The sequence below is a fragment of the Marmota flaviventris genome, chromosome 3 (assembly GCF_047511675.1).
Source record: "Marmota flaviventris isolate mMarFla1 chromosome 3, mMarFla1.hap1, whole genome shotgun sequence".
NCBI lineage: Eukaryota > Metazoa > Chordata > Mammalia > Rodentia > Sciuridae > Marmota > Marmota flaviventris.
This window is the reverse complement of record NC_092500.1, coordinates 19,188,096-19,212,734: the sequence shown is the minus strand read 5'-3', so window position 1 is coordinate 19,212,734 and position 24,639 is coordinate 19,188,096. Positions and strand designations below refer to the sequence as shown.

Here is a 24,639-nt window from a genome sequence, read left to right as displayed (position 1 = left end):
AACCAGGAATGCTTAACCTCCCATCCCCTACCCAGCACTTTCATTTTCAAAATAACATATAAAGAAGCTAATATAAAGTGGTGATGTGCATTTAGAGGCATAATCATTTTCCACAGATGGAATTGCTTATGCCATGTACATTTGGGTTTCCAACCAGAGGATACTTCCTATGTTATACAGTTTCCAATCTGACTCACTTCTTCAGTGTTCTCTCCCAAAGGTAGCTGGACTTGATAGCTACTAGATTAAAGGTGTGTTGAAGACTGGGCACTTTGTTCCTCCTACTCTTTTTGTCCTCATTAGTTACAAATCCATGGTAACAAGGACCAGGTTACTCTCTGACATGGATCTCCATCTCAATGGCATTCCCACCTACAGTGGGGAATTAAGACCCCATAATCTCAGGTATGGTACTTTGTTCTGAGAACTGCTATTCCCCACCCAGACTTTTTATGTCAACTTAAGTCTTCTTACTCAGCCACTATTATATGGTACTGGAAGAGATTAGCATGCAAAGATAGAAATTAGTAGGTGGCTGGCAAAGTGCCCACAGAATTATGGTCTTTGAGAACTGAACACTTCAGGGACTGGGGCATAGACCAGTGGATTCTGTGCTTAGCATGCTTAAGACCCTGGGTTCGTGGGTTCATTTTCTTCTGGTTTTTATAGTTTCTCTCTCTTTAGGATGAAAACAATTTCAAAAAATTTCAGGAATATATCCTATGCATAGAGTTAAATTTTATTTCAAAGAATGTAGATATATTTATTAGACAATGCGACTCTGTGTTAAATGACATTATTTCAAATATTTTTCTTCCTTGTAGAAATTACAGAGTATCATAGTTGCATATAAACTAACATTTTTTATGATTATCTACTTGATTAAATATTTGAAGCATACACTTTTCTTTTGCTAAATCAACACTTTTCATCTGCATTTACTACACAAGGGAGACAATTACAATTTGATCGAAGAGGGGAATCACATTTACCAACGGTTTATACAATTGAGTTTCACTTCCCACAATGAATGAGATTATTAATTATGGCAATTGAATATTTCTTTCTTCTCTATTTTCATTTGCATAATATAGCACTGGGCTTGCATATATTTTGCCATTATTGAAACAGCATAAATATTCCTTCCAAATTCAGTGAATCCCATGAGAAGATGGTTTAAAACATCCATTCTTTTGATCTTATTCTAATATATATTTGATTTTTTTGTTGGCTACTATATAAATTGAGGAAATACATACCAGACATTTTTATGATTTTTTTCAACATTTTCAAATGAAGGAAAGAAAAGGGATAGAAAATCTAGGTTGAGATATTATATAAAATTGTCAACTAATTAAGTATATTCCAATAAGCCAAAATTTAAAACAGTATTTTATCCTGAATAGAACCTAATTTTTTTTAAAAAACTGACTTGAACACAAGGAAGGTTTAAAGAGAATGATCCAGATTAATTTTTAGGGGACTAGGATAAAATGATTTATGGTTCATATTTATATGCTTATTCAATAATTCTCAGTGGTTGCAAACTTAAGTAACTAAGTATGCAAAATACAACAAATTGGGCTGAAATAAGTTATCCTAACCAAATTAGCTACAGATGGTATAATTTAGGTTGTTAAGGCCTATTTCCTTTTTTGATAAATTATAAAATTAAGCCCTTCTCAAATCCTTTTATGGAACTCAACTCATTTTTCTTTGTCTTTACTACATGGTTCATATAGTCCACATTAGTTTCATCAGATAAAGTCACATTGCTTTTGCTTTTTTATTTTATTTTTTTTTAAAGTTTTTTTTTTTTTTTAATTTTTTTAATATTTATTTTTTAGTTTTCGGCGGACACAACATCTTTGTTGGTATGTGGTGCTGAGGATCGAACCCGGGCCGCACGCATGCCAGACGAGCGCGCTACCGCTTGAGCCACATCCCCAGCCCCATCTTTTGCTTTTTAAAAAAATATATTATGTGTAATAAAAGTATACAAATCTTAGGTATATAATTAAAACTGAATACACTCAATGAGACCACAGAGTATTTCCAGAATTCCAAAAGTTGCCTTGTGTTCCCATCACATTTCCTTGCTTTTTCACAGAAGAGCTGACTACTAACACTGCTATCCTAACTTCTACTAACACCATAGCTTACTTTTGTCTGTATTTTACAATCATATGTTACATATTTTTTTGGTCATTAGGTTTTATGAGATTTGCAAACTTTGTTGCATGTTGTAATCTCTTCATTCTCATCTATCAAAAAGAGAAATAAGACTTAACAACTCAATTATACAGTATTCCATTATTTAAGTATACCACAGCATATTTATTCATTGTACTGCTGACAGATATTTAGGTTGTTTCCAATTTTTGGTCATTACCAAAAATGCCACTATAAACCTTTTGTACATGGTCCAATTTTATTGAGTATAGATATACATATACCACCCCCGTTACATACACATACCTGCTAGGTACATACCTAGGCACGGAATTGCTGGACCATAGTTTACAAATATGTTCTTCAGGTATCACTGAACAGTTTTCCAAATTAGCTGTACCTCATACTTTCTTTCATTGTTCGTTTTTAATTACCAATGGAAAAAAGCTAAAACTTTCTCTTATTTCTGATTAAATACTGTCAGAATGGCAAAAAGCACAGCTTTTCAGTTGGCCTTATTTTATAATTCTTGCATTTTATATTGTTCTTTTTATATATCTATGTATGTATATATTTATGTAAGTTTTAAAAGGTAGTGAATACAATATACAGAAGCTCTATAAATGGATTTCCTTGTGACAGATTCTTCCTTTCTCCCTCTGTAGAAATGAAGAAAAAGAGAAAGCAATTTCTTAATGTTCCCACTTATGTATTTCTTGTATGCTTACCAAGAGGGAATATGGGTTTTTTTTCCCCTAGCAAACCATTGTTTATATATATGATGTAAAGTCTTATTGTTGTAATTATATAATTGTTATTATATAAATGGATAAAACGTGAAAATGACAGAGCTCTTTTGATGAAGTTATTGGCAAATAAGGCTATTTCTAAAAGGGAAAAAAGACCCTCTTAAATTAGGTATGTGAGACAGTTACAAAAACTTAAATAACAACAAAAAAATCTTCAAAATTCAGATGTATTCTGAATTAAGACTACTTTTGTAAATGTTGTATTCATTGTAGACATTGTATTATGGTTGTTGCTCATGTAGAATAAGAATCCAATGCCAATCAATGACTCATAACCTAAGAAAAAAGCTTGGGCCCAATATAAAAAGATTGGCAAATGTTTTTTTCATATATATGTTGTATATCTGAATAAGACAGGTAGGCAAACTTTCAAAATGATTTCCTGAGTTTACTGACTTTTTGGTTTTCTAAGAAATACTGGTCTAGATCATTAAAGGAAAAAAAAAAAAAAAAAAAAAAAGGGCTTCTACCATAACAGGAAAACAAATTTAAAATTTGGAAATTCAGGTTTTAGTATTGCCAAATTTATTTAGCAAGAATTTTTTTATAATAATAAAATTACTAAAAAAATTAATTTTAAGGGCTCATTGTCTTCTTAATAAACAAATATATGAAACGACAATGGACTACTTATAGAAGTATGGCATAAATGTTACCAGGTTAAATTACCTGGGCCAAAAAATTAGGAGCTATATGAAATACACATGTATACATATTTAACTGTTTGCAAAAGAAAAGCTTCTAAGGTAAAGGTCATCTGTTAATACATTAAGAAGTCAGACCCAGTGAATCAAAAGGCACTGGTACAGTATTACTCTCAAGTGAAATAAACTACAGTTTTGACCCAATTTGAACTGTAATTATAACAAACATCTTCCCTCTCACCATCACTGTAGTCCTAAATAGAACTGTTCTTGTTAGTCATAAAAAGGATGGATGAAGAGTTAACTGGGTCTAAGTTATGAATTATACTTACTTTACTTTTAGTAGTTTATTGCTAAAATTATTTCCTCATTTCAGACCCAGTGCTTTTCAGCAGAACTTCATTAAGTATCCCTACCATATAGTACCCAGATACAATTGCCCATTTAATTAATAAAAAGGTACTATAAATTTGGTGTTGGCATATTGGGATATCTTAGATATTCTCAAAAGACTTTTAAATGGACAATTAGCAGAGGTTGATATTCTGTTTGAGAATTCAAAAGGAAATTTCCTGGGTAATGCTCTATTCTTTTTGTTCTCCATTTTTAATTGGCAGCTCATTGTCTCCTAGGGAGTTCATTGTAGAAGGAAGTTTCTTCTACCAAATGTTTTTGACAGCACAGACAAAAGAAGGAATGGATGAGATTAAATGACACATCTGTATCCATTTGGCCCTCTGTAAAGGGTAAAGCAAAGAATACACCACAATCTTTCTAAAAGACATGACTAGATCATATGAATCAGTGAACTGAATAATTAAATTAGAAAACAAGAACAAAAGTAATACTACAGAGATGTAGTTAGAGGCACTTTACAATATCCCTGAGTGCAAGAATGGGACCTCCTGTGTATCCTAAACAAGAAACACATTTTTCACTGAGTTTGTGATAGCAAAATGAGGATTTTCTCTCTCATTTCCAAGTAATCAGTAACCAAGATACTTATGATGTAGATGATTGAAAAAAAAAAGTTAAGCCATGGCATATTTCTTTAGTAAGTAAACACACAACTAGAAAGGTAAATAAAGCAAGTAATAAATAATTTATTGCTGAAATAACTGTTTAAGCACAAAAGAAGTTCAAAGGTAGGGAATCTTCCAACTAAAGGCCCCAATCCAGGGATTAGATTGACAAATCTTGATAGTGGGTTTGGTAGGTTAGAGTGGTGAATAATCTTTGTTAGTAATGGCTCAGACTATGAAGAACCTTGAAAGACAAAAGCTTTAAAAGGGAGCAAAACCAAAATGGCACGATAGCTTGAAGTAGGAGTTTTATAAAAGATACTTTAGTAAGGATCACTGCTTCAAATATATTTAGAAAATAAGACTAATTGACTCCTATTGTTTTTAAGTACTCAAGTCTACTGAGCAAGTAGTAGTGACAGTTTGCTAGAAGCATTAATAGATTATTTTACTAACTTCTGAATAAGAACTAAAAAGAGAAACTAAGCAGAAACTACAAGTTTAATATCCCAGAAGTGAGAAACGGAAGATACCCCATAGCAGAATTAACATCTCATTTAAAAACTTAATAGGTAGATTTTTCAAGGAAGGGAATTGTGATAAATTTTGTCACATTCATCAGAATTAAACTCAACTGCAAAGAAATACCATATGGTAGTTTTCAAACAGATCATATATAATTTCATCTTTAAGGAGTTCAGAGTAGGACTTGTAAGTTCTTTAACTGACACAATCCTTAATACAAATACCCCTATACTATCTAGGAAATATGAGAATTTCATGATGTCCAACAAAAGTTTCGACAAAACTTTACAATTTAAAATTTGACTACATGCTAAATACGAAAACTATAGATAAGGCAAAGTAGTCCTCATTATGTACATTAAAGGATTTCAAAGTAAACCTGAAAAGTATTTGTACATGACTCCCATTTATATAATTCACTTAATGTAACCACATGAGGGCCACATAAGGCAAGCTGAAATTACTGTAATCACTGGTTTGGTAAAAGACTTTATTAAATACTGGTTTTGTATTTCATCTAGAAGGGCACATGAGAAAGAACAAAGTGTTGAATACCACAGAATTGTGTTAGCAGTACATCATCATGCAAAATTTTAGAAAATTCTTTAATCACTTTATTGATTTTTAGGATATAATAATCTTTCATTAACATTTGGTTTTATTCATTGAATAAAAAAGGTCTGAAACTATGATCACAAGGTTTTATTATTTTCAGACAGTATTTTTTTTTATACACAGAATCCTTAACTTCTATTTATTGGGAGTACTATCAAACAACACAAACTATCAATTTTACTCCATTCTCAAAGCTCTGCTAAACTTATACAACAATTACTCTTGATTAAACATATTCTAAAAATTAGGGGGAATTTTAGAAGATAAGCAGGGAACTTTATTTCCTGATTTAACCATAACCTTATAATGAATAATAGGAATTATCCTGATTTCACTTCGTATCTGGAATTATTTAGGCATGGTTTATGTGCTCCTAAACGTGGATTACCTCCCAAGAATAGTTCATTGGCCTATCTTCAGTCCCCTTTTGTCTGCTTCCCACCAGGACTGTTTTTAAATATATCACATATTTTGTGATCCCAACTGGGGTGGGGGAGAAAGACTACTGCACTCTAATTAGGGATCTTACAAGACTCTCCAATGTATCAAGACAAAGGTGATATGGCAAGAACTCACCATGTGGCACACAAAAGACATTTGATAAACATTGTTTTCCCTCTTCTAACATTTTTCCTCTTATAACCCTATACTACTGGCTTAGTGACTAGCTTAGGTAATTTAGTATTCCCTTATTCAGTAGTGTGATTATATTCCTAAAAACAAAACAAAGTTATTCTTTATTTCTTATATCCTATCCCTTCTCCCATTCTTTAAAAAAAAAAATGATCCTAGCTAGAACATGGCATTTACAATTATTTCATGTTTTACAGACGAAAGGAATGGTACCTTATGTGTCTCTAATTCACTAGTCTTATACTAAAATATTCCTAGTTTCTAGAAGTCAATTTTCCTTTGCCATAAATTTTTAATCTAATATCTTAAAAGATTATTAAAGGGTAAGGAGGAACAGAAAATGGATTTACTTCTGACATCCTTTGTAGATATAGTGAGTACTGGGTCGTATGTTTCTTTTGTATCCCCCAAAGTACTAAATGTTGACTCTACTGAATGTGTTTAATAAATACTTGTTGATCTGACTTGTTCTTACAGAATGGTACTGTTTCTGATATAAAAGAACATCTGCTATTTGGCATTAACTGGGAATGAGATGTTCTGTGAGTTTTTTAAATAATAAGCTTAACCCATTAAAATATTTAAATACCACTTTTACCTTCTTTTGGAAGCAGGAGACAATAAATCTACCTAAATGAATATGTACATTTTTTTACCTCTAAAATATTGTAATGATTGTTACTTCCTTTTGATGATACTGGGTCATAACTATGAATATCAGTATTTATATCTTCCTGTGCAATTGCATAGAAGAGCACACATAATACACACAGATCAAACCAGTATTTATACAACCCAATGTATGTACACATACATATTTGTGTGTATATATGTTCATACAAGATCCTGAATGGCTAGTAATCCCACAATTTATTGGGGAATTTCTTTTGTTAAACACATCTGTTAGATGCTTTTTTTTTTTTTTGGTAATAACACTTTTATAAAGATACTATGACACATACATAGTTGTATTCATTCCTTTACCCAGATTCATGGATTTATGATTTTGTAGCATTATTTTAAATGCTCAAAATAGTGCCATAAAAATAATATATCAGTGGTTCTCAACAAGTTAAGTGGCATTTTTGGTTGTCCTAATGATTGGGATGCCACAGGGCAGGCAGTGGCTAAGAGTCACCAATACTAATAATTATATAACTTTCAAATGACAGACTAAGCTTTAGAAACTCATAAAAGGTGGGAACATTTCAAGAGAGAAGATAAATTTTCTGCAATGTTTTTCAATACTTTGTTCCTTGGCAAAACACTGAATTATTTGATACTATACACATACGAACTGATGATTTGCAATATTTTCCTTCTGTTTTTCAACTTAACATCCTATAGATTGTTTTGCTATGCTATTTCCTTTTTCTCTTAAGCCTATTTAACTTGTTCTATTAACACAAGCCTTTATTGTAATACTGCAGTTTGCTCAGGGCTATGATGCTGTAGAACTCCAGATGGCACTATTTACACTATACTCTATGCCAATAATATCCCTGGACCATGCACTTGGTAGTCTTGCCTTTGCCTTAAAATTTCCTGTTATTTTCTGATATGCAATCCTATTCATTATAAAGAGGAACAAAGACTATTTCAGTATGCAGACATATGTAGTTTTAACACTGTTATTCTATAAACATGTGTTTATTTATTCTATAAAAATATAATTAAGGCACTTTAATTTTTTTTTAACTATATATTGTTCTCAATAGGCTAATTTGAGAACTCAATTTTCATAAATATTGCACAGATCATAGATTAAAACTAGGAGGAATCTGATAAAAACTTAACCAATCTTCTACCATAATAATATTTCATATTATCAGTAGCACCTTAGTTCACAGTGTGAATTTTTATTCTGTGTGATTCAGAATGCCAATTTTCAAACAAAATACATGTATTTCATGAATCTACTCAGGAAATAGGCTGTTTTAAAATGGTGTTACTAAGGCCACCAATCTACTAACTAATTATAGTATTATCTCTCTCTTAGAAATGTCAAATCAAACATTAGAAAATGTGCATAGATCAAAATAGTGAAGTAATTTCAAAAATTACTTTTAAAAGAGACACTGGGTCAGAGACATTTTTTCTCTGCCCTTTATAGTACAGATGTTAAGACTATATCGTAAGACTGTGCTATGCTGTAGTCTCTTTTGTTATATATGTGCCACAATAAAATATTCTTTTGATGAAACTATAATATTTTACATATTAAAGCCTAGCATTAAAAAATGTGTTGTACTACAAAATTCACATTTTTAAAAATACATAACACAAGGGCACTTGGTACATTTACAGTGTTGTCTACTATGTAGTTCCACAACATATTCATTATCCCAATAGAATCACAGAAAATGTGGCCTTTTGGTCTCGCTTATTTCAGTTAATATAATATTTCTAAGGTTCATTCAAGTTGTAGCATGTATCAATACTTCATTCCGTTCATGAATATATTCCGGTATATGGATATACCACATTTTGTTTACCCATTTATCCACTGATAAATCCACACATTTGAGCTATTTTCATCTTTTGAGAATAGTATTGACAGAAATATCCCTTTACAAATTTTTATTTGAACACATTTCCGGAAATCTTTTGGGTATATACTTAGGGGTAGAATTGCTGGGACACATGATAATTCAACACTTAACTTTTTGAGAAACTGCAAAATTATCTTCTATAATAGTTGCACTGTACCATTTTATAATGATTCCAGTAAAGTATCCAATTCCTTCACATTTTCCTAAACACCTGTTATTGTCCCATTTTTAAATCATAGCTATTTTAGTGAATGTCTGTGGTTTTGATTTGCATTTCCCTAATAATCAATGACATTTAGCACTTTTTCATGTATTGAATAGCATTTGTATAACTTCTTTGTAGAACTGTCTATTCAAGTACCTTCTCCACATTTAAACTGGGTTGTTTGTCTTTTCATTGTTGAATTATTATAAGAGTTTTCATGTATCTGACAACACTCTTACTAGATTTATGATTTACAAATATTTTCTCCTACCCTGTAAATTATCTCTTCACCCTCTCACAGCCTCTTTTGATGCCCAAAGATTTTTAATTTTGATTAAGTTGAATTTATGCATTTTTCTTTTGTTTTATATGTTTTTTGGTGTTGTATTTAAGAAACCATTGTCAACTCCAAGGTCTTTAAGATTTGTCCTTATATTTTCTTCTAAGAAATTTTCCTCACTTTAGCTAGACATTGGTGAGGATTTTGCATGTATATTTATAATGGATACTGGTCTGTATTTTCTTTTCTTTCTTAAGGGTTTGATATCTGAGTAATGCTGGCCTCACAGAATAAGTTACAATGTGTTCCCTCCTGTTTTCTGAAAGTTTTTGAAAAAGATTGGTGTTAATTTTTTAAATGTTTGGTGGAAATTACAAGTGAGGCATTTTGTCCTCTGTTGAGAGTTTTAGTTTTTTTTTTTTTTTTTACAGATTCAAACTCCTTTGTTTGTTATAGGTCTAATCAGATTTTCTTTCTTCTTGAGGCAGTTGTGGTAGTTTTCTATTTCTGGGAATGTGTCTATTTCATTTAGTTATCTAATTTGTTGGTATATAATTGTTCATATTTTTCAATATGAAAAGCAACATCCCCATTTTTTTCTGATTATATATGTTGGGTATACTTTCTCTCTTTTCTTCTGTTTAGTCAACAGCTTGTTAATTCTGTTGAATTTTTTTGGAGAACCAACTTTTTGGTTCTCTATCCTCTGATCTTTATTTTCTTCCTTCTGTTAGCTGTGGTGCTAGTTTGTCCTTTTTTTTAGTTCTAAGGTATAAAGTTAGGTTGCTGATTTGAGACCTTCTTTTCTAATGTAGGTTCACAGATACAAACTTCCTTCCCAGCACTGCTTTTGCTGCATCTCATAAGTTTTATACACTGTACTTCGTTGTTATTCATCTCAAAATGTTTTGCATTGTATTTCCTTCTTTGACCCACTAGATGTTTGAGTGCCACATTTAATAAACATGAATTTGTAGATTTTTACAGTATTCCTTAATTTCTATAGTTTTATTCCATTGCAGTCTAATATGATTTACATTTTTCTCAGTTTACTGATGATTGTCTTAAGGCCTAACATATGGTTTATTCTTGAAAAAACTCCATGTGCACTTGAGAAGAATGTGTATTATGCTAATGGTGGAAATGTTTCGAGTGTTTTAGTGTATGTCTGTTACATCTAGTTTTATGTTGTTGAAGTCCTTTGTTTCTTTATTGATCTTCTATATGGATTTAGCACAGGTTTTTTTTTTTTTTTTCATTTTTAATTTATTTTATGCCTGGTATCATCTGTTCCCAAGGTGATAAAGGCTTTGACTAAGATCAGACAAGGATTTCAATAATGTACCTTTACTACCAACATGAAGGCCCAGAGTATGATTGGCATTACTTTAGTCAGTGTGAAAAGTCATACCCATGATGTAAATGGCTCTTCCCTCTGTCCAAATTACACACTTTCCATGTGCTAGTGTCCTTATTTGTACTTTGGCAAGTCTATCCTTTGAGTTAATGAAGATGGTGGTACTGAAATGTATTTCTATTATTGTGTATCCCTTTAGAATTTCTCTCCTTTACAACTGTGAGAGTATGCATGACACTATTCTTTTAACTTCTTGTTTTACATAGTTGCATCTTCTGGTGGTTGTATTTTTTTTTTTTAATTTAATTCTGTCCATACTGTTTAGTTTTATTAGCCAGTCAGAGTTGTTGTTTACTTCTGGTTAGTGGACTAAACTGACAAATTCTAAATTTAGCTACCCAGCTACTACTGTAATGATGATGTGTACCAACTTCAAAATATCAGAGGCTTACAAAAATAAGCACAATTTTTCCCTCATGGGTCTATGGGAAGCTGTTTCATAATGCCAGATGGTTCCATATCTGCTCTAGTATTTCTCATTCTGGGGCCATTAGCTATCTAGGACATGCTCACCTTACCGCAGATGATAGAGCACAAGAGGTCAAGTCAAACCAGGTAAAACATTTAAAGCTTCTGCTGGTGTCACACTTGCTAACATCACACTGTCCTAAATGAGTCACAAAGTTAAGCCCAATGGGATAGGAAAATCTCCCTCCATTAGAGGGGGTAAGGAGTGTGAATACCTGCTACAGTAACACCATCAACCATAATCTAGCAAAATCAGACACTCAGGCACAATGTAAATAGTTTTTCAAAAAGATAAATTTATTTAAAGGACCTACTCTGAAGCTAAGCCCTTTATTTTTATAAAGGAATTATGTCCTTTCTTTTATGAAATGATGATAATGAAAGGTGATAACACTTAAAATTCTTATTGTTTAATAAAAAAAAAAAGCTGGAAATCACCAAGATTTTTGGAGAAATTTACTAGTTTATAAAAAAACTTCAAACATCTACTATAAGAGAAAAAATAATCATAGACCTCTGAGTATTCCTATGTATCCCTGGCTGCTATTCACCATTCACAGGTTATTCCTTGGCTTGCAAATACATCCATTTCCTCCCTTTTCAAGTTTTATTATTCCAAATGCTTGTGATTTGAAATATCCATGTTTTAGAGAACTGAAATGCCAATATTTATATCTAGTGATTTATTACCTTGAAAATGAGCCATTTTAAGGTCTTTATACAAACTTGGTTTTGTAAATACTTGGGACCTAAAATTTTAATGTCATATGAATCTTTCATCTCCCTCACATAAAAATTTTAACAGGCAGTGCATACATAAAGAATAATGGCCTATAATTCTGAAACTTTAAAAAGGTGAGCTCTACAAAGACAAAAAATTATAAAAAAGTAGCCAGCAATTTTACTATTATATCACTATTAATTACATCACTATTAATGATATTTAATAGTTTTTAAAAATATGTATATAATAATTAATAAATATTAATGATTTTGACAAAGCTTTTTCAATGATTTAAAACTATGCAAAACAGCAGAGCAGTGTCTTTTGATCACAGTATTGATAAAGCCAATGAAGAAATTGGTACTCCTCTAATGACTGACTGTCTCATTTCACTCCTGACTTCTCAGTTTATTTCCACCTCCTACACTTGCTCTTCAGCTTGTTTTTGTGATATTCTCCAGCTTTACGAACTATTAAAATGTTATAGCTACCTCATCCATCCTAAACTAGGGGGTAGGATGGAAGAACATGATACTGAAATGTATTTGCAGAAAACCTTATATAAAGACTTTTGAATTTGTCAAAATACCAAATTTTCCATGAGTCTCATGTAACAAGTTGAGATTTGTAGTTCATTATGATACATTTATTTAAACATGATCTGTGACATAACTTCATAATATGATAATGGCCTTTTATTATTCTATTGATCTTGCCCAATATTGGATCTAACGTATATTTAAATTTTACAAAAGTGTACATCTAAAATAAGAGGCAGAAAGATATTCACAAAGTTAATGAAAGTTTCCATTAACTGGGATGAAAACTGACTTCACAGATTTTGAAAATCATGTTGGTGCCAAATCTCTGATTTAAATAGAATGTTTCTTTTATAATAATTTGTGCAATTTATATAAATGTTGAACTTTGTCTAATTTTTTTTCAAAACTTCACATCTGCATGTACATTTTTTTAAGTTGTAGATGGACATAATAATTTTTAACTATTTATTTTTATGTGGTGCTGAGGAGCGAACCCAATGCCTCACACTTGCTAGGCAAGCACTCCACCACAGAGCTAGAACCCTAGTCCCTATCTAATTTTTAAAATATATATTCTCATTAAAATAAAAGGAAAATTTTTAAATGTGGTTATAACATAAGCCACATACCTGCAGGTATGATCATCACTCACACTTGCGATTTCTCGACCTTCTTTGGGATCAAATGCCAAACCATTAATGAAATCTGAATGACCCTCTAATACCTGACAAAATGGGAAATTTAATAAGAAAACAGGAAAATAATCTACAATATTCCTATCAAATATATTTACTTCTCTGCATCAAGAGATTTCAATGCATGTTTCTTTTTTCTATAAATATTTCTTTGGCAAACTGCTATTTTTAAAGAATGATTTATACACCCACTTTTTGGGAAGGTTTGTCTTGGAAAGAAGTTAGTCATTCAATACACTGCTTATTAGCTTAGTCTAACTTTTCTCGTACGCATTTCTTCCAAAAACATGCATACTTTTTTTACTGTACCTGTCCTTGTCTCACCTCCTTTCTCATTTATCACATGCTAAAAAACCTTTTAGGGGTACTGGGATTGAGTCCCTCTAAACTTTTACCTTGTTATCTAGTGCTTTGCACACTTATTGCTTAATATACATAATATGAACTTCACCTTCAAATGTTTTCCTTCTCTTGCTCAATGTAACTGCCAGCACTGGAGACAATATTATAAGCCCAAAGTCACAATCAACACAGTAATCCCCTTCTGACCATAGAAGGAACAAATGGGAAGTTGTAAGCTGGAGGACAATGTCAAAATCTTTATAGTTGAAGTCCCAAATAAGCCTGCCAGATATTTGAATATCTCAATGGATTTTCTTCCTTCTTCTCTCCTTTCCTTCCAAAAACTTGAATTTGATCTGTTCACTATATAGAAATGCATGATAAAAAAGGGGGAAAAAAAGCATTTCCGTGTAATATTAATAAACCAAACTCCTCCAAATACTTCTCCAATACTTCTCCTCTGTTCTGAGACAAATTCACATTAAATGTTTAATATTTATTGTAACGAGCATATTAACTTTCAATAGGTAAAAATTTTATGTGCTATTTATACATTTAGTTATTCATGGTAGAGCCTTAGATTAACCAATATTTGTACCATACATTATCCCTATTGCACACAGCTTAAAGCATAATTTTCACTACTCTCTAAATGATTAGAAAGGTTTACCTTTGCTTTATAACATATTTTTAATTTGCTAGAAAGTCAAGAAGGCAATACCATTCTTATAAGAAAATGTGATAACAATTTCAACCCATCCTGAGGGCTATTACATTACCAGAAAATGTAATATATATAACCCTATATAAACGTATATAGGGTTATTATGTATTAAGTACCATTCGTTTTACATGAATTAGTTCAAGCAATGCTCATAATTCTATGAGGGAGATGCTATGATTACCCTTTCCCTAGAGATTAGGGTAAGAGTTTACAGAGATTAGATTACTTGACTAAGGTTACACCATTACTAAACTAAGGTTATACCATTACTAAACTGTAGAGCTGGGCTTGAAATGCAGGGGTTTTGGCTCCTGTGTCTGAGCTCTTAACCACTTTGTAAGCCTGTCTGGGCTATGCTGCCCTTACCATTTGTTCCTTTGAGTTCAACTCTTACTCCAAGTATGTTTGCATCCATTTTATTTTTACTATACCCGACTATGATTTTGGCATTTTCTTATTTACTGTTTCTACCTCATATTTTACTACTAAATGATATCAGATTTAGAATCTTCAGTCATTACTAAGAACCTAGTTACTACCATATATAACAGAATAAATGAGACCCTAAATCACAAACTTTGAAGATGACCGTAAAAACTCATTTCAAATTAGGATAAATAATTTAAAAGAAAAATAATAACATGTTTTAAAGTAAACTCTGAACATTTATGAATTATACTTGTCAACATACCTTATATTCATTTTTATCTTGAAGATCTGAAGTAAATAATCTAATTTTCATATCAATAGCTGAAGTACAAAATCTGGAAGCAAAAAAAACCAAACAAATCCATTTTTAGCCTCTGTAAGTAAAAGTCTTCCCTTCCTATTGTCCCTCCCTCCAAGTCACTGGAATGTTTTATAATTCATAATCATGCTTTTCCTGAGGATGGGAAGGAGAATGTTATAGCTCTGTTGTAGGAAATATTATATGCCCATTAAAGTACATAGGAGGCAAATTAAATATTTTATTTTGAAAACACATAAAATGTTACCACAATCTGGATTTGTCTCTTCAATTATAAATCAATACATGAATGCCTGGTGTTGCTCCACTTTTCTTTGAATCTTTTCTACTTTAGGAGCATTTAATCCATCTCTTAATTAAATCAGAAACCTCAGAGAAGTAAGTAAAGTAAGGTGAACAATTTATTTTCTAGCCACTATGAAAGGAAAGCAAGCAAATGGAACACGAAAAAGAAAACGAGGAAAGAGAAAGAAAATAAACTCAAGATAATAACACGCTAAAGAGAATTTATCAAGAGCTGCTTTTTTTAAAAAATATTTTTAAGTTGCAGATGGGACACAATATCTTATTCACTTTTTTTTTACTATGGTGCATTAAGATTGAACCCAGTGCCTCACATTTGCAAGGCAAGTGCTCTACCGCTGAGCTATAATCCCTGTCCAAGAAGAGCTTCTTTTTAAATGTAAGATAAAAGTTAATGATGGTTAAGAGTGATGCCAAGTCATACCTTACTTGCTATGTAGTTACGAATGTACTTATTTTGGAACACTATGAAAAAAATATAAAGTAAAGAAGGCTACTTAAAGTTTAATCACAATTGCCCATAATTATGTATAAAACAGTGAACTGGAAGTATAAATGGATTCTTTATTTTCATATTACTGCATTTTCTAAATTTTTAATGTGTTATTTTTCACAAGAGAAGTATGTAATTTATTTGGAAAGGACAAAGTTATGTCATCAGGTTGCTGTGAAAATATTCTTTAACTTTTTGGCAGTATGGGGATTGAACCCAGGGCATGCTGCACAAGTGTTCTAGCACTGGGCTATACCTCCAGTCCCAAAATATTAACTTTAAAATTAACGACTGGTTAATATTTTTTGTATTACTTACATTTGTATAGTTCCAAAAAGGATTTGAATAGCTTATCATAAATAAACAAAAAAAACCCCAAAGTGATGAATTGCAGCAAATTCATTAAAAGGAGGCAAACATGCACTGAGCAATGAAGGGAATGATCACAAGATATAAGCCCTTGTACAGACGGCTTTAGCAGGCATTACTGTCTCAACTAAATTTAGTTTTTCAGAAAGTTTTTGGATTTTCAGTAATTAAGGTGGCAAAATAAGAGAAGAATCTGTGAAGATTTCAAATTATTCATATGAATTTCATGTAAAGATCCTTGTAGTTTGGACCAAACACATGGTTAAGTCATCACTGCCATAACTGCATATTTAAATCACAAATAAATATGATAATTCTAATTTATTAATAGCAATATCAAAATATGGAATCATCTAGAATCATGGAAAATGGGCACGGAGGAAACAGTCTCTACAATCAGACTTGTCATCATTTAACATAATTAGAGAACATTATTAAATACTGCATTTGAAACTTTAAACTTACTTGATTACTGTAGGCAATGAATCAAGTCTAGTCTCTGGGCTCCAAGCTATGCCATCAACCCTGATTCCATGGTGAAATGTTCGAAGGGTTTTATATTGAATTCCTTCAATATCTGCTTCCTCCTCCTAAGCATATACAATAAATGTTTTAACACGTTTAGAGGACAAATAAAACAAATATTCTGAATTTCATTATAATAAAAAATTTATCAGGAGGCCATGTAAATATTTTGGAGACTGAGTTAAACTAATTTATAGAATAAGCCATAACAAAACCAAAGTTGTTTAGGCCTTACAAAGTAAATCCCTAACACAACAAAAATCAAGCAGTAAATGTGTTATGGTTTATTCTAGGAAACATTTTACTTTTAATAGTAAACATATTTTATAACAAGTTCAAGAAAAAAGTTACGTTTTTCAAAATCAGAACATTCTAAATAAATGAATGATTATACATGGACTATCAATTTGATGATATAAAAATGTACATAAAGTTTGGATTAGATATTTTGGGGCCTTAAAATGCTTCAAAGTCATTATAATGAATGTCAGTGATTTTCATGTGGTATGTAAAATGTGCCATAATAGGGCTGGTGTTGTGGTTCAGCGGAAGGAAGAGCGCTCGCCTAGCATGTTCGAGGCGCTGGGGTTCAATCCTCAGCCACCACATAAAAATAAACAAAATTGTGTCCAATTAAAAAATAAATATTTTTTAAAAAAAGATGTGCCATAATAGTTCACGAATAGCGAATATGCAAATAATATTCAAATTAATTTACTCTTAAGATTCTTAAAAAAATTTTTTTTTGGTATCAAAGATCAAACACTAGGGCACTTAACCACTGAGCCACATCTCCAACCCCTTTTCATGTTTTATTTTGAGACAGGGTCTCATTAAGTTGCTTAGGGTCTTTCTAAGTTCTTGAGGCTGGTCATGAACTTGGGAGCCTCAGTTGCCCAACTTACTGTGATTATAGATGTGTGCCCCTTTGCCTGGCGCTCGTAGATATTTGATTCTGGGTATATGTGCTCAGTAAAGTCAGCTTACTTACCTAGCTCTGTCTTACTAAAATGACTTCAGGTTATAATCATGGGAAGGTAAGAAGAAACTGAATTTTAAAAGTCAAGCCACCTATCTCTAATAATGTGGACAATAACTTAAGAAACTCTTCTATTACGGAAATAATGAAAAAAGACATCCAGAGAAGCAATTGTGTAGCAAAGTGTGCAGAGTCATAAGGTCATTTGCCCACATCAAATGACTTAAAACTTCTGTTTGCAAGGGATAGGAGACAAAGCTCAGTTCTACACAAGGAAGGACATCATATCAAAGATCTCTACATAGACTGAAGGCCCTTAAGGGGGAAGAAGGAAAATGAACAAAAAAAGAAATACTATACAAAATACCCAACATGATTTGAAGCCAGGAGAAAGAAAAAGCAACTTTAGAGCAAAATCAAGTTAATAGTCTATGTATAATCATGAGTCTGGGACTTGAATTCACACTAAATATGCAGTCCAAAAAAAATGACAAAGAACATATTTCAAAGTGGTCATATGTTGGTAGTGGCCTCAAGCACCTGACAGAAACAAAGGCAATTTTCTCTTGGATGAGCAACTCTACCCAGGCCTCAAAAAGTTCCCGAAGATACAGTCCAATCAAACACAATTTTGTATATACATGCACTTCACATATGCAAATAAAGTACTACAAACAAAAACAATAAAACAGCAGACTTGAACCCACAAAGACATCAGATTAAAAATAATTATTGCAGCAGAATGTGGTAGCATGTCTGTGATTCTAGTGATAGACAGAAGGATTGCAAGTTCTAGGCCTTTGCAATTAATTTGGTATGGCTCTGTCTCAAAAAAATAAAGGGGCGGGAGATAGAGCTCAGTGATAGAGTGCCCCTGGATTTATTCAATCCCCAGTACTTCAAATAAATAAAGAACAATCACAGTGGTACATGCTTATAATTACAACTACTTGGCTAGAAAGATGGCAAGTTCAAGGATAGTCTGGGCAACTTGGTGACACTGCTCAAAATAAACTAAATAGACCTATAATCAAATCAGCATGATATTAGCATAACAACAAACATACTGACCAATGGAACAGGATTCAAAAATCCTGAAATAACAAATTAACCCATGCATTTACAGACAATTGATTTTTTTATAAAGGTCTGAAAAACATGCAATGGGTTAAGGACAGTCTTTTTAATAAATGGGAAAAGACGAATAGCCACAAGCAGAAGCATGAAATCAAATTGTTACTTCATACCTTATATATACGTCAACTCAAATTAAAGAGTTAGATGTACAACTTGAAACTGAAGAAAACATGAAGGAAAAGCCCCACAATACTAGTCTGGGCAATATTTTGAATATGAACCTAAATGCAAGGGAACAAAAGCAAAAACAGGACTATAAAATTCCTCTGTATCTAAAAAGCTTTCACAAAGCAAAAGAAACAAGTGTGAAGAGAACCTATAAAACGGGCAAAAATATTTGTAAACTATAAATCTGATGAGATCAATATCCTAACTATATGAGAAACTCAAGAGCAAAAAAATAAAAAGCCCAACCAAAAAATGGGTAAAGGACCTAAACGACACAATGGCCAAAAGGTATATCAAGAATGCCCAGTAGGCAAACTAAATCACAATGGGATAGCACCTCACATCTGACAGAATGGCCATATCAAAAAGAAAACAAGTGTTGAAAAGGATATAGAGAAAAAGTAGTCCTTCTATTTTGTTGGTAGAAATGAAAATTATGCCAACTATTATAAAAAACAATATGGAGGTTCCTCAAAATATCAAAAATTAAAAATATATTAAAAATTGAACTACCCTATGATACAGCAATCCAATTTCTGGGAATATAGCCAAAGGAATTGAAAATAGTATATAGAATTGATATCTGCATATCTGTATTCACTGCAGCATTATCACCGATAGCCAAGATATGGAATAAATCTAAGTGTCCACTGGTGGATAAATGGATAAAGAATGGAATGATAAAGTATCTGTTCATACGGGAAACATTGAAAAAGAAAATCTAATAGAAATAGGAAGTAGAATATTGGTTTCCAGAAACCGAAGGAGGAGGGGTGACGTTGGACAGAGGATACAAAAATTCAGTTTGATAATTGTTTTTGAGATCTACTTTAGGGCATGGTGACCACAGCTCATAATAATGTACTACATTTTTCAAAATGGTTAATAAAAAAATTTACAAGTCTCATTACAAAAAATGAGGTGATGAACATGTTATCTTGATTCAACCATTCCACATTTTACATGTATACCAAAATATCATATTGTACCCCATAAATAGAAAACTGTTTCAATGAAAAATAAAAAAACAGAACTTTAAGATGAAGATACACTTGAAATTTAAAAATTCAATGCTTAGATGCAGCTGGGAGACGGATTTATAAAAACTGCTCAGAATTCATCCAAGAGAAGACAAAAAGAGAGGTTTGGAGACAGCATTTTAATGGGAGTTGTATAAGAAGAGAATAGGAAAGAGGCAGTATTTGAAGAGACAATGGTGAAGGATTCTCCATATTAGATGACACCCACCAGTAGCCACATTTGTTTCAGGCAGCTAAAAACAAATCCATAGCTAGAAATAATGTAACGAAACTTCAGAAAACACACACCTACAGGCGGGGGTGAGGAGGGAGGGAGATAAAGAAAGAGGAAGAGAGAGGGAGCGAGAGATATTAATCTTAGCAACTGAAGCTAGAAAGAAAAGTCTTCTGAAATAGATTTTCTAAAACAGAATATGAGACCAACAACCAACTTCTCAGCAGAAACAATAGAAGGAAGACAGTAGAATTAATATCTTCAAAATGCTGAAAGAAATAAAATTTTAGACACAACAAACCTGATTTCAAGAATGTGGTTGTGTTAAATAAATTTTCAGAAAAACAAAACTCCAAAGTTTGCATCAATTAAAGGATCTGGGACTGGCAAACTATAATTCAAGGGCCAAATCTGGCCCATGGCCTGTTTTACAAGTTTCATGAGCTGAGAATCATTTTTACATTTTTAAGGTGTTGTGAAAAGAAAATCAAAAACCAAAGAGTAACATTTAAAAGAGTCCTGAGAGCTTGGCAAAGCATTAAATATTTACTATCTGTCCCTTTAATGAAAACATTTGCCAACTCTTGAAGCAAAGAATATGCTTTGGGAGAAGAAAAGTGATCTCAGAAAGCTTGAAATGAAAGGAGCAAGGAGTAAAAAACTGAAGGCTAACATGTGGGTAAATACAAACAAATATTAGTTATGTAAAACAGCAATATCTAATTTGTGGGTTAAAACAAGAGGAAAAAGGAAAGAAAACTAAAATACTGAACAAAAATCTGGAGCAGTGAGGACAGTTAAATGTGAAAGGATTTGTCTTCTTCAGAAAGAAGGTAAAGATATTAATTTTGACTCTAATTAAATATCAGTGTTCAAATGTCTTTGGTAATCATTATGAAACAGAGAAATACCATATAAAACTTCTAAACAACTAAAGAGGAAAAAATGAAAAGGACTGTGTATGTGTGTGTGTGTAAAATGCAAACTGAAAACATGATAAGAACATGCATATTGACAATTTTTTCTACACCAAAAAATGAAAAGTAACCCAACAGTACAGGAATAAATAAATTGTCATGTTATACCATACAATGCTAAAAATAAAGGAACTTCAACTTGGAGGAATCTAATAAATATACTATTAAACAAGAACAACAAAGTTTAAAAGATTGAAATAAAATTTAAAACATGAAAACATAGTGATTTGGAATATACATACATAAAAATGCTATAAAGAAAAATAAGGAAACAACAATACAAAATTTCAAACGTGCTTACCCCTTAGTGTGAGACAGAATGGAAGTAGTGGAGGGATATTCACAGGTCTTCAAAGGAATTGCTAATATCCCTTTCCTAGGCTAGGTAGTAGGTAGTATACAGGGATCCACTTTATTACTTTTCATTATAACTATTTTTAAATATATATTTTTATGAGCATAAAATACTAAAATTTAAAAATAAATCATTCTTCCATTTAAACCATTACCTGAACTAAATTTTCTAAAGATTAAGGCAAACAATTTTACAAATTTACCAAAAGAATGTTCAGTACTAAGTAACGCTAGTCATCTTTTATAGAACTATGGGATTATAAAATATCAGAGAAAAATCCAGAGCAGGTGATACTTAATATATAATGGAATATATGTCTGTATAAACAGGATTACCTGAAGGCCAGTTTTAAGAATTCCCTTCAACTTGAACTAAATGTAATGTTTCATAAGTATACTCTAACTGCATCCAAGTAGATGTATTGATTTTCCCCATGGCAGGCTTTGGGATCTTAGCCAAGTCATTTCACAGACATACTACATATTATCTTTCTCTACATAATTCAGATATCCTTTGAAAATAACTTTAAATTTCAGATGAATTTAGAGTTAATAGCAAAAGCTTTTCTGTAAATGAAAGGAGAAAATAGAAATACACCTATCAAGGAAAGAAACACTCTGCCAAATTTTAGTGCTTTATAACGTGTGTGTATAATAGCTGTATAGCTAACAGTCAGATATGCCAAGACAGCAACCACTAAGCAATTTTAAAATAAGTTTAGGAGACTAATCATAGCTGACTTCATAGTTTGGATTACATTTACTTTTCCACACCTGACAAATCAATCTTCTCAGAATGGAGTTTTCAAATAAAAATGCACATTATTTTGCCCCTATAACAATAGTAGTGAAAAATCAGGTCCTTTATTTGTTGAAAATTATACATGGAATCATTAGGTGGTCATGGCTCAATCTCAGGGATTGTATATAGCTTGAGTGTTATGAATTACCAGTGAAACTTTTTTTCCCCTGGCAGCACTGTCATTGAGCCAACAAAAAGGATAGAGTGCGTTTGTGGTATAGGCAGAGATGAATGCTATTTTGGGATCAATCTGAGGTGCAGGCAGTATTGTATAGTCAGGAAATTAACAGACTCTGGAAAACTTGCTATAATAGAAATGATTATACAAGGCTCCAAAAATTTGAGGTTGAGACATCAGCCATGTTGATGAAAGGGCTCTTCTAAGGGTTTAAAATGCATTAGCCCACACCTATTTAATGCCAAACACAGAATTTCAGTTAGACAAGACTGTGAAGTTTATCTAGTTTGTTTCTTTAATGCTTTAATCTCTAGTAGAACTTCTGAAAAAGTTTGCACTTACTTCCCATGAGTTTAAACTTACACTGAAATTTGTCTTCAAATATATTATCTCCTCTGAATCATAATATATTGCTGAGAACTGAAGGTTATGGTTATAAATATTACTGTCAACTTATAGAGGAAGATAAGAGAACTATGCTGTCTGATATTGTAGCCACTAGCCACATGACCTAAAGCACTTGAAATGTGGCTAGTTCAATTTGAGACATGTACACTTTATAAGGTGTAAAATATACTAGATGATTTCAAAGATTATGAAAATAATATATCATTAAAAACTTTCTACTTTTTTCAAACAGATCTCCCTATATTGCCCAAGGTAGCCTCAAACTCGTCATCTCCTGCCCCAACCTCCCCAGTAGCTGTGATTACATGTACATGCCACCATGTCCAGCCAGCCATTAATTTTTGCACTGATTACATGTGTAATATTCTAGATATAGTGGGTAAAAAATGTTAAAGTTTAATTTCACCTGTTTTTGAAGTTTTTAGATGACTACAATATTTAAATTGATATTTGTGCTCATATTATATTCCTACTGGATAGTACTGAATTAGCTCCCTTTGGCAGTTTACTCATTGCACTGATTCATGGTGAACACACAGATGACTAAAAACTCTAATTCACAATTCTCCCTTTCAGATCTAACAGTCTATCATTTTAAGACTTTATATTTAATTTTATCTTGCTCAACTGGGCCCATAGATCCAATCTATTAAATAACATTTGGATCTAAACACAACCTGACATATAACAGGTGCTCAATAAATGAAGTCTATTATCCACAGCATTAAGGTATCCTTCTCAGCTTCATGTGCCACATAAAAACAATGTGCTTGCCTAATCAATGTTCTCATTCAAGTCCAACTAGATACCTTAATTCATTAATGAAGACTCTACGAATAGACTTAGAAACTTTCATGCTTCTTTTGTCCTTTATACATAGAGCTTCTATTGCACTGCTTTATATTTACATATCTCCTTGAGGGCAGGGTCTTTGCTTTTGTATTTTCCTGGCAACTACTATGCACTTAATGAATATTTGACAATTGCATGACACTAGTCAATAGTACTATATCATTCCACTCACATTTCTATCATACTCAAAATGACAGCTTTAGGTTCTGAAAAATGTTCCACTGAAATTCAAAAATCAGTATTTTCCAAATAGTCTTATAATAAGAATTGCCTTTCTGATAGGAATGTCAAAATCTCTCAATGCAACATTCTTTGCATAGTTTTCTCTTAAGAGTTCATACCCCATTTGAATCAAATATATGATCAGGATCATTATATTGTCTTGAGCAACTAAAAAAAAGACAAGAGGCATGAAATTTGAGTGCTATTAAACCTGAAGGTTCTAGGATGAGAGACTAGGAATGTTTAGTAGATTTAACAAGATAAAAAAAAATAACTTCAAAGAGATTAATTTATTCTGAATCCTCAAGGCCAAACTAATGGAACTCAATTCTCTTTCAGAACTGTTTTATCTACTTTCCTGAACAGAAGCACAGGAAAAGAAAAAAAAGTATAAGAATAGGGTCTAGATCCTATTTTTTTCATTTCCTAATCATGCAAATCCCTGAACTTTTCTGAAGCAGAATATAAATTCTAAAAGAAAAGGAACTGGTTTGTTTAACT

The 24,639-nt window shown here is 32.0% G+C and overlaps 1 protein-coding gene across 1 annotated transcript in view; it reads right to left on the bottom strand.

The window, feature by feature from the left end:
- The window catches only part of Nup37 (nucleoporin 37), a 39,591-nt gene that overhangs the window by 11,178 nt on the left and 3,774 nt on the right, over window positions 1–24,639 (bottom strand). Inside the window, exons 3-5 of the mRNA XM_027927974.2 lie at window positions 16,748–16,872; window positions 15,061–15,133; window positions 13,238–13,332 (exon numbers count right to left, since the gene is read on the bottom strand). Of these exons, the coding sequence (XP_027783775.2) occupies window positions 13,238–13,332; window positions 15,061–15,133; window positions 16,748–16,872 (293 nt within the window). The remainder of the gene's footprint in view (window positions 1–13,237; window positions 13,333–15,060; window positions 15,134–16,747; window positions 16,873–24,639) is intronic.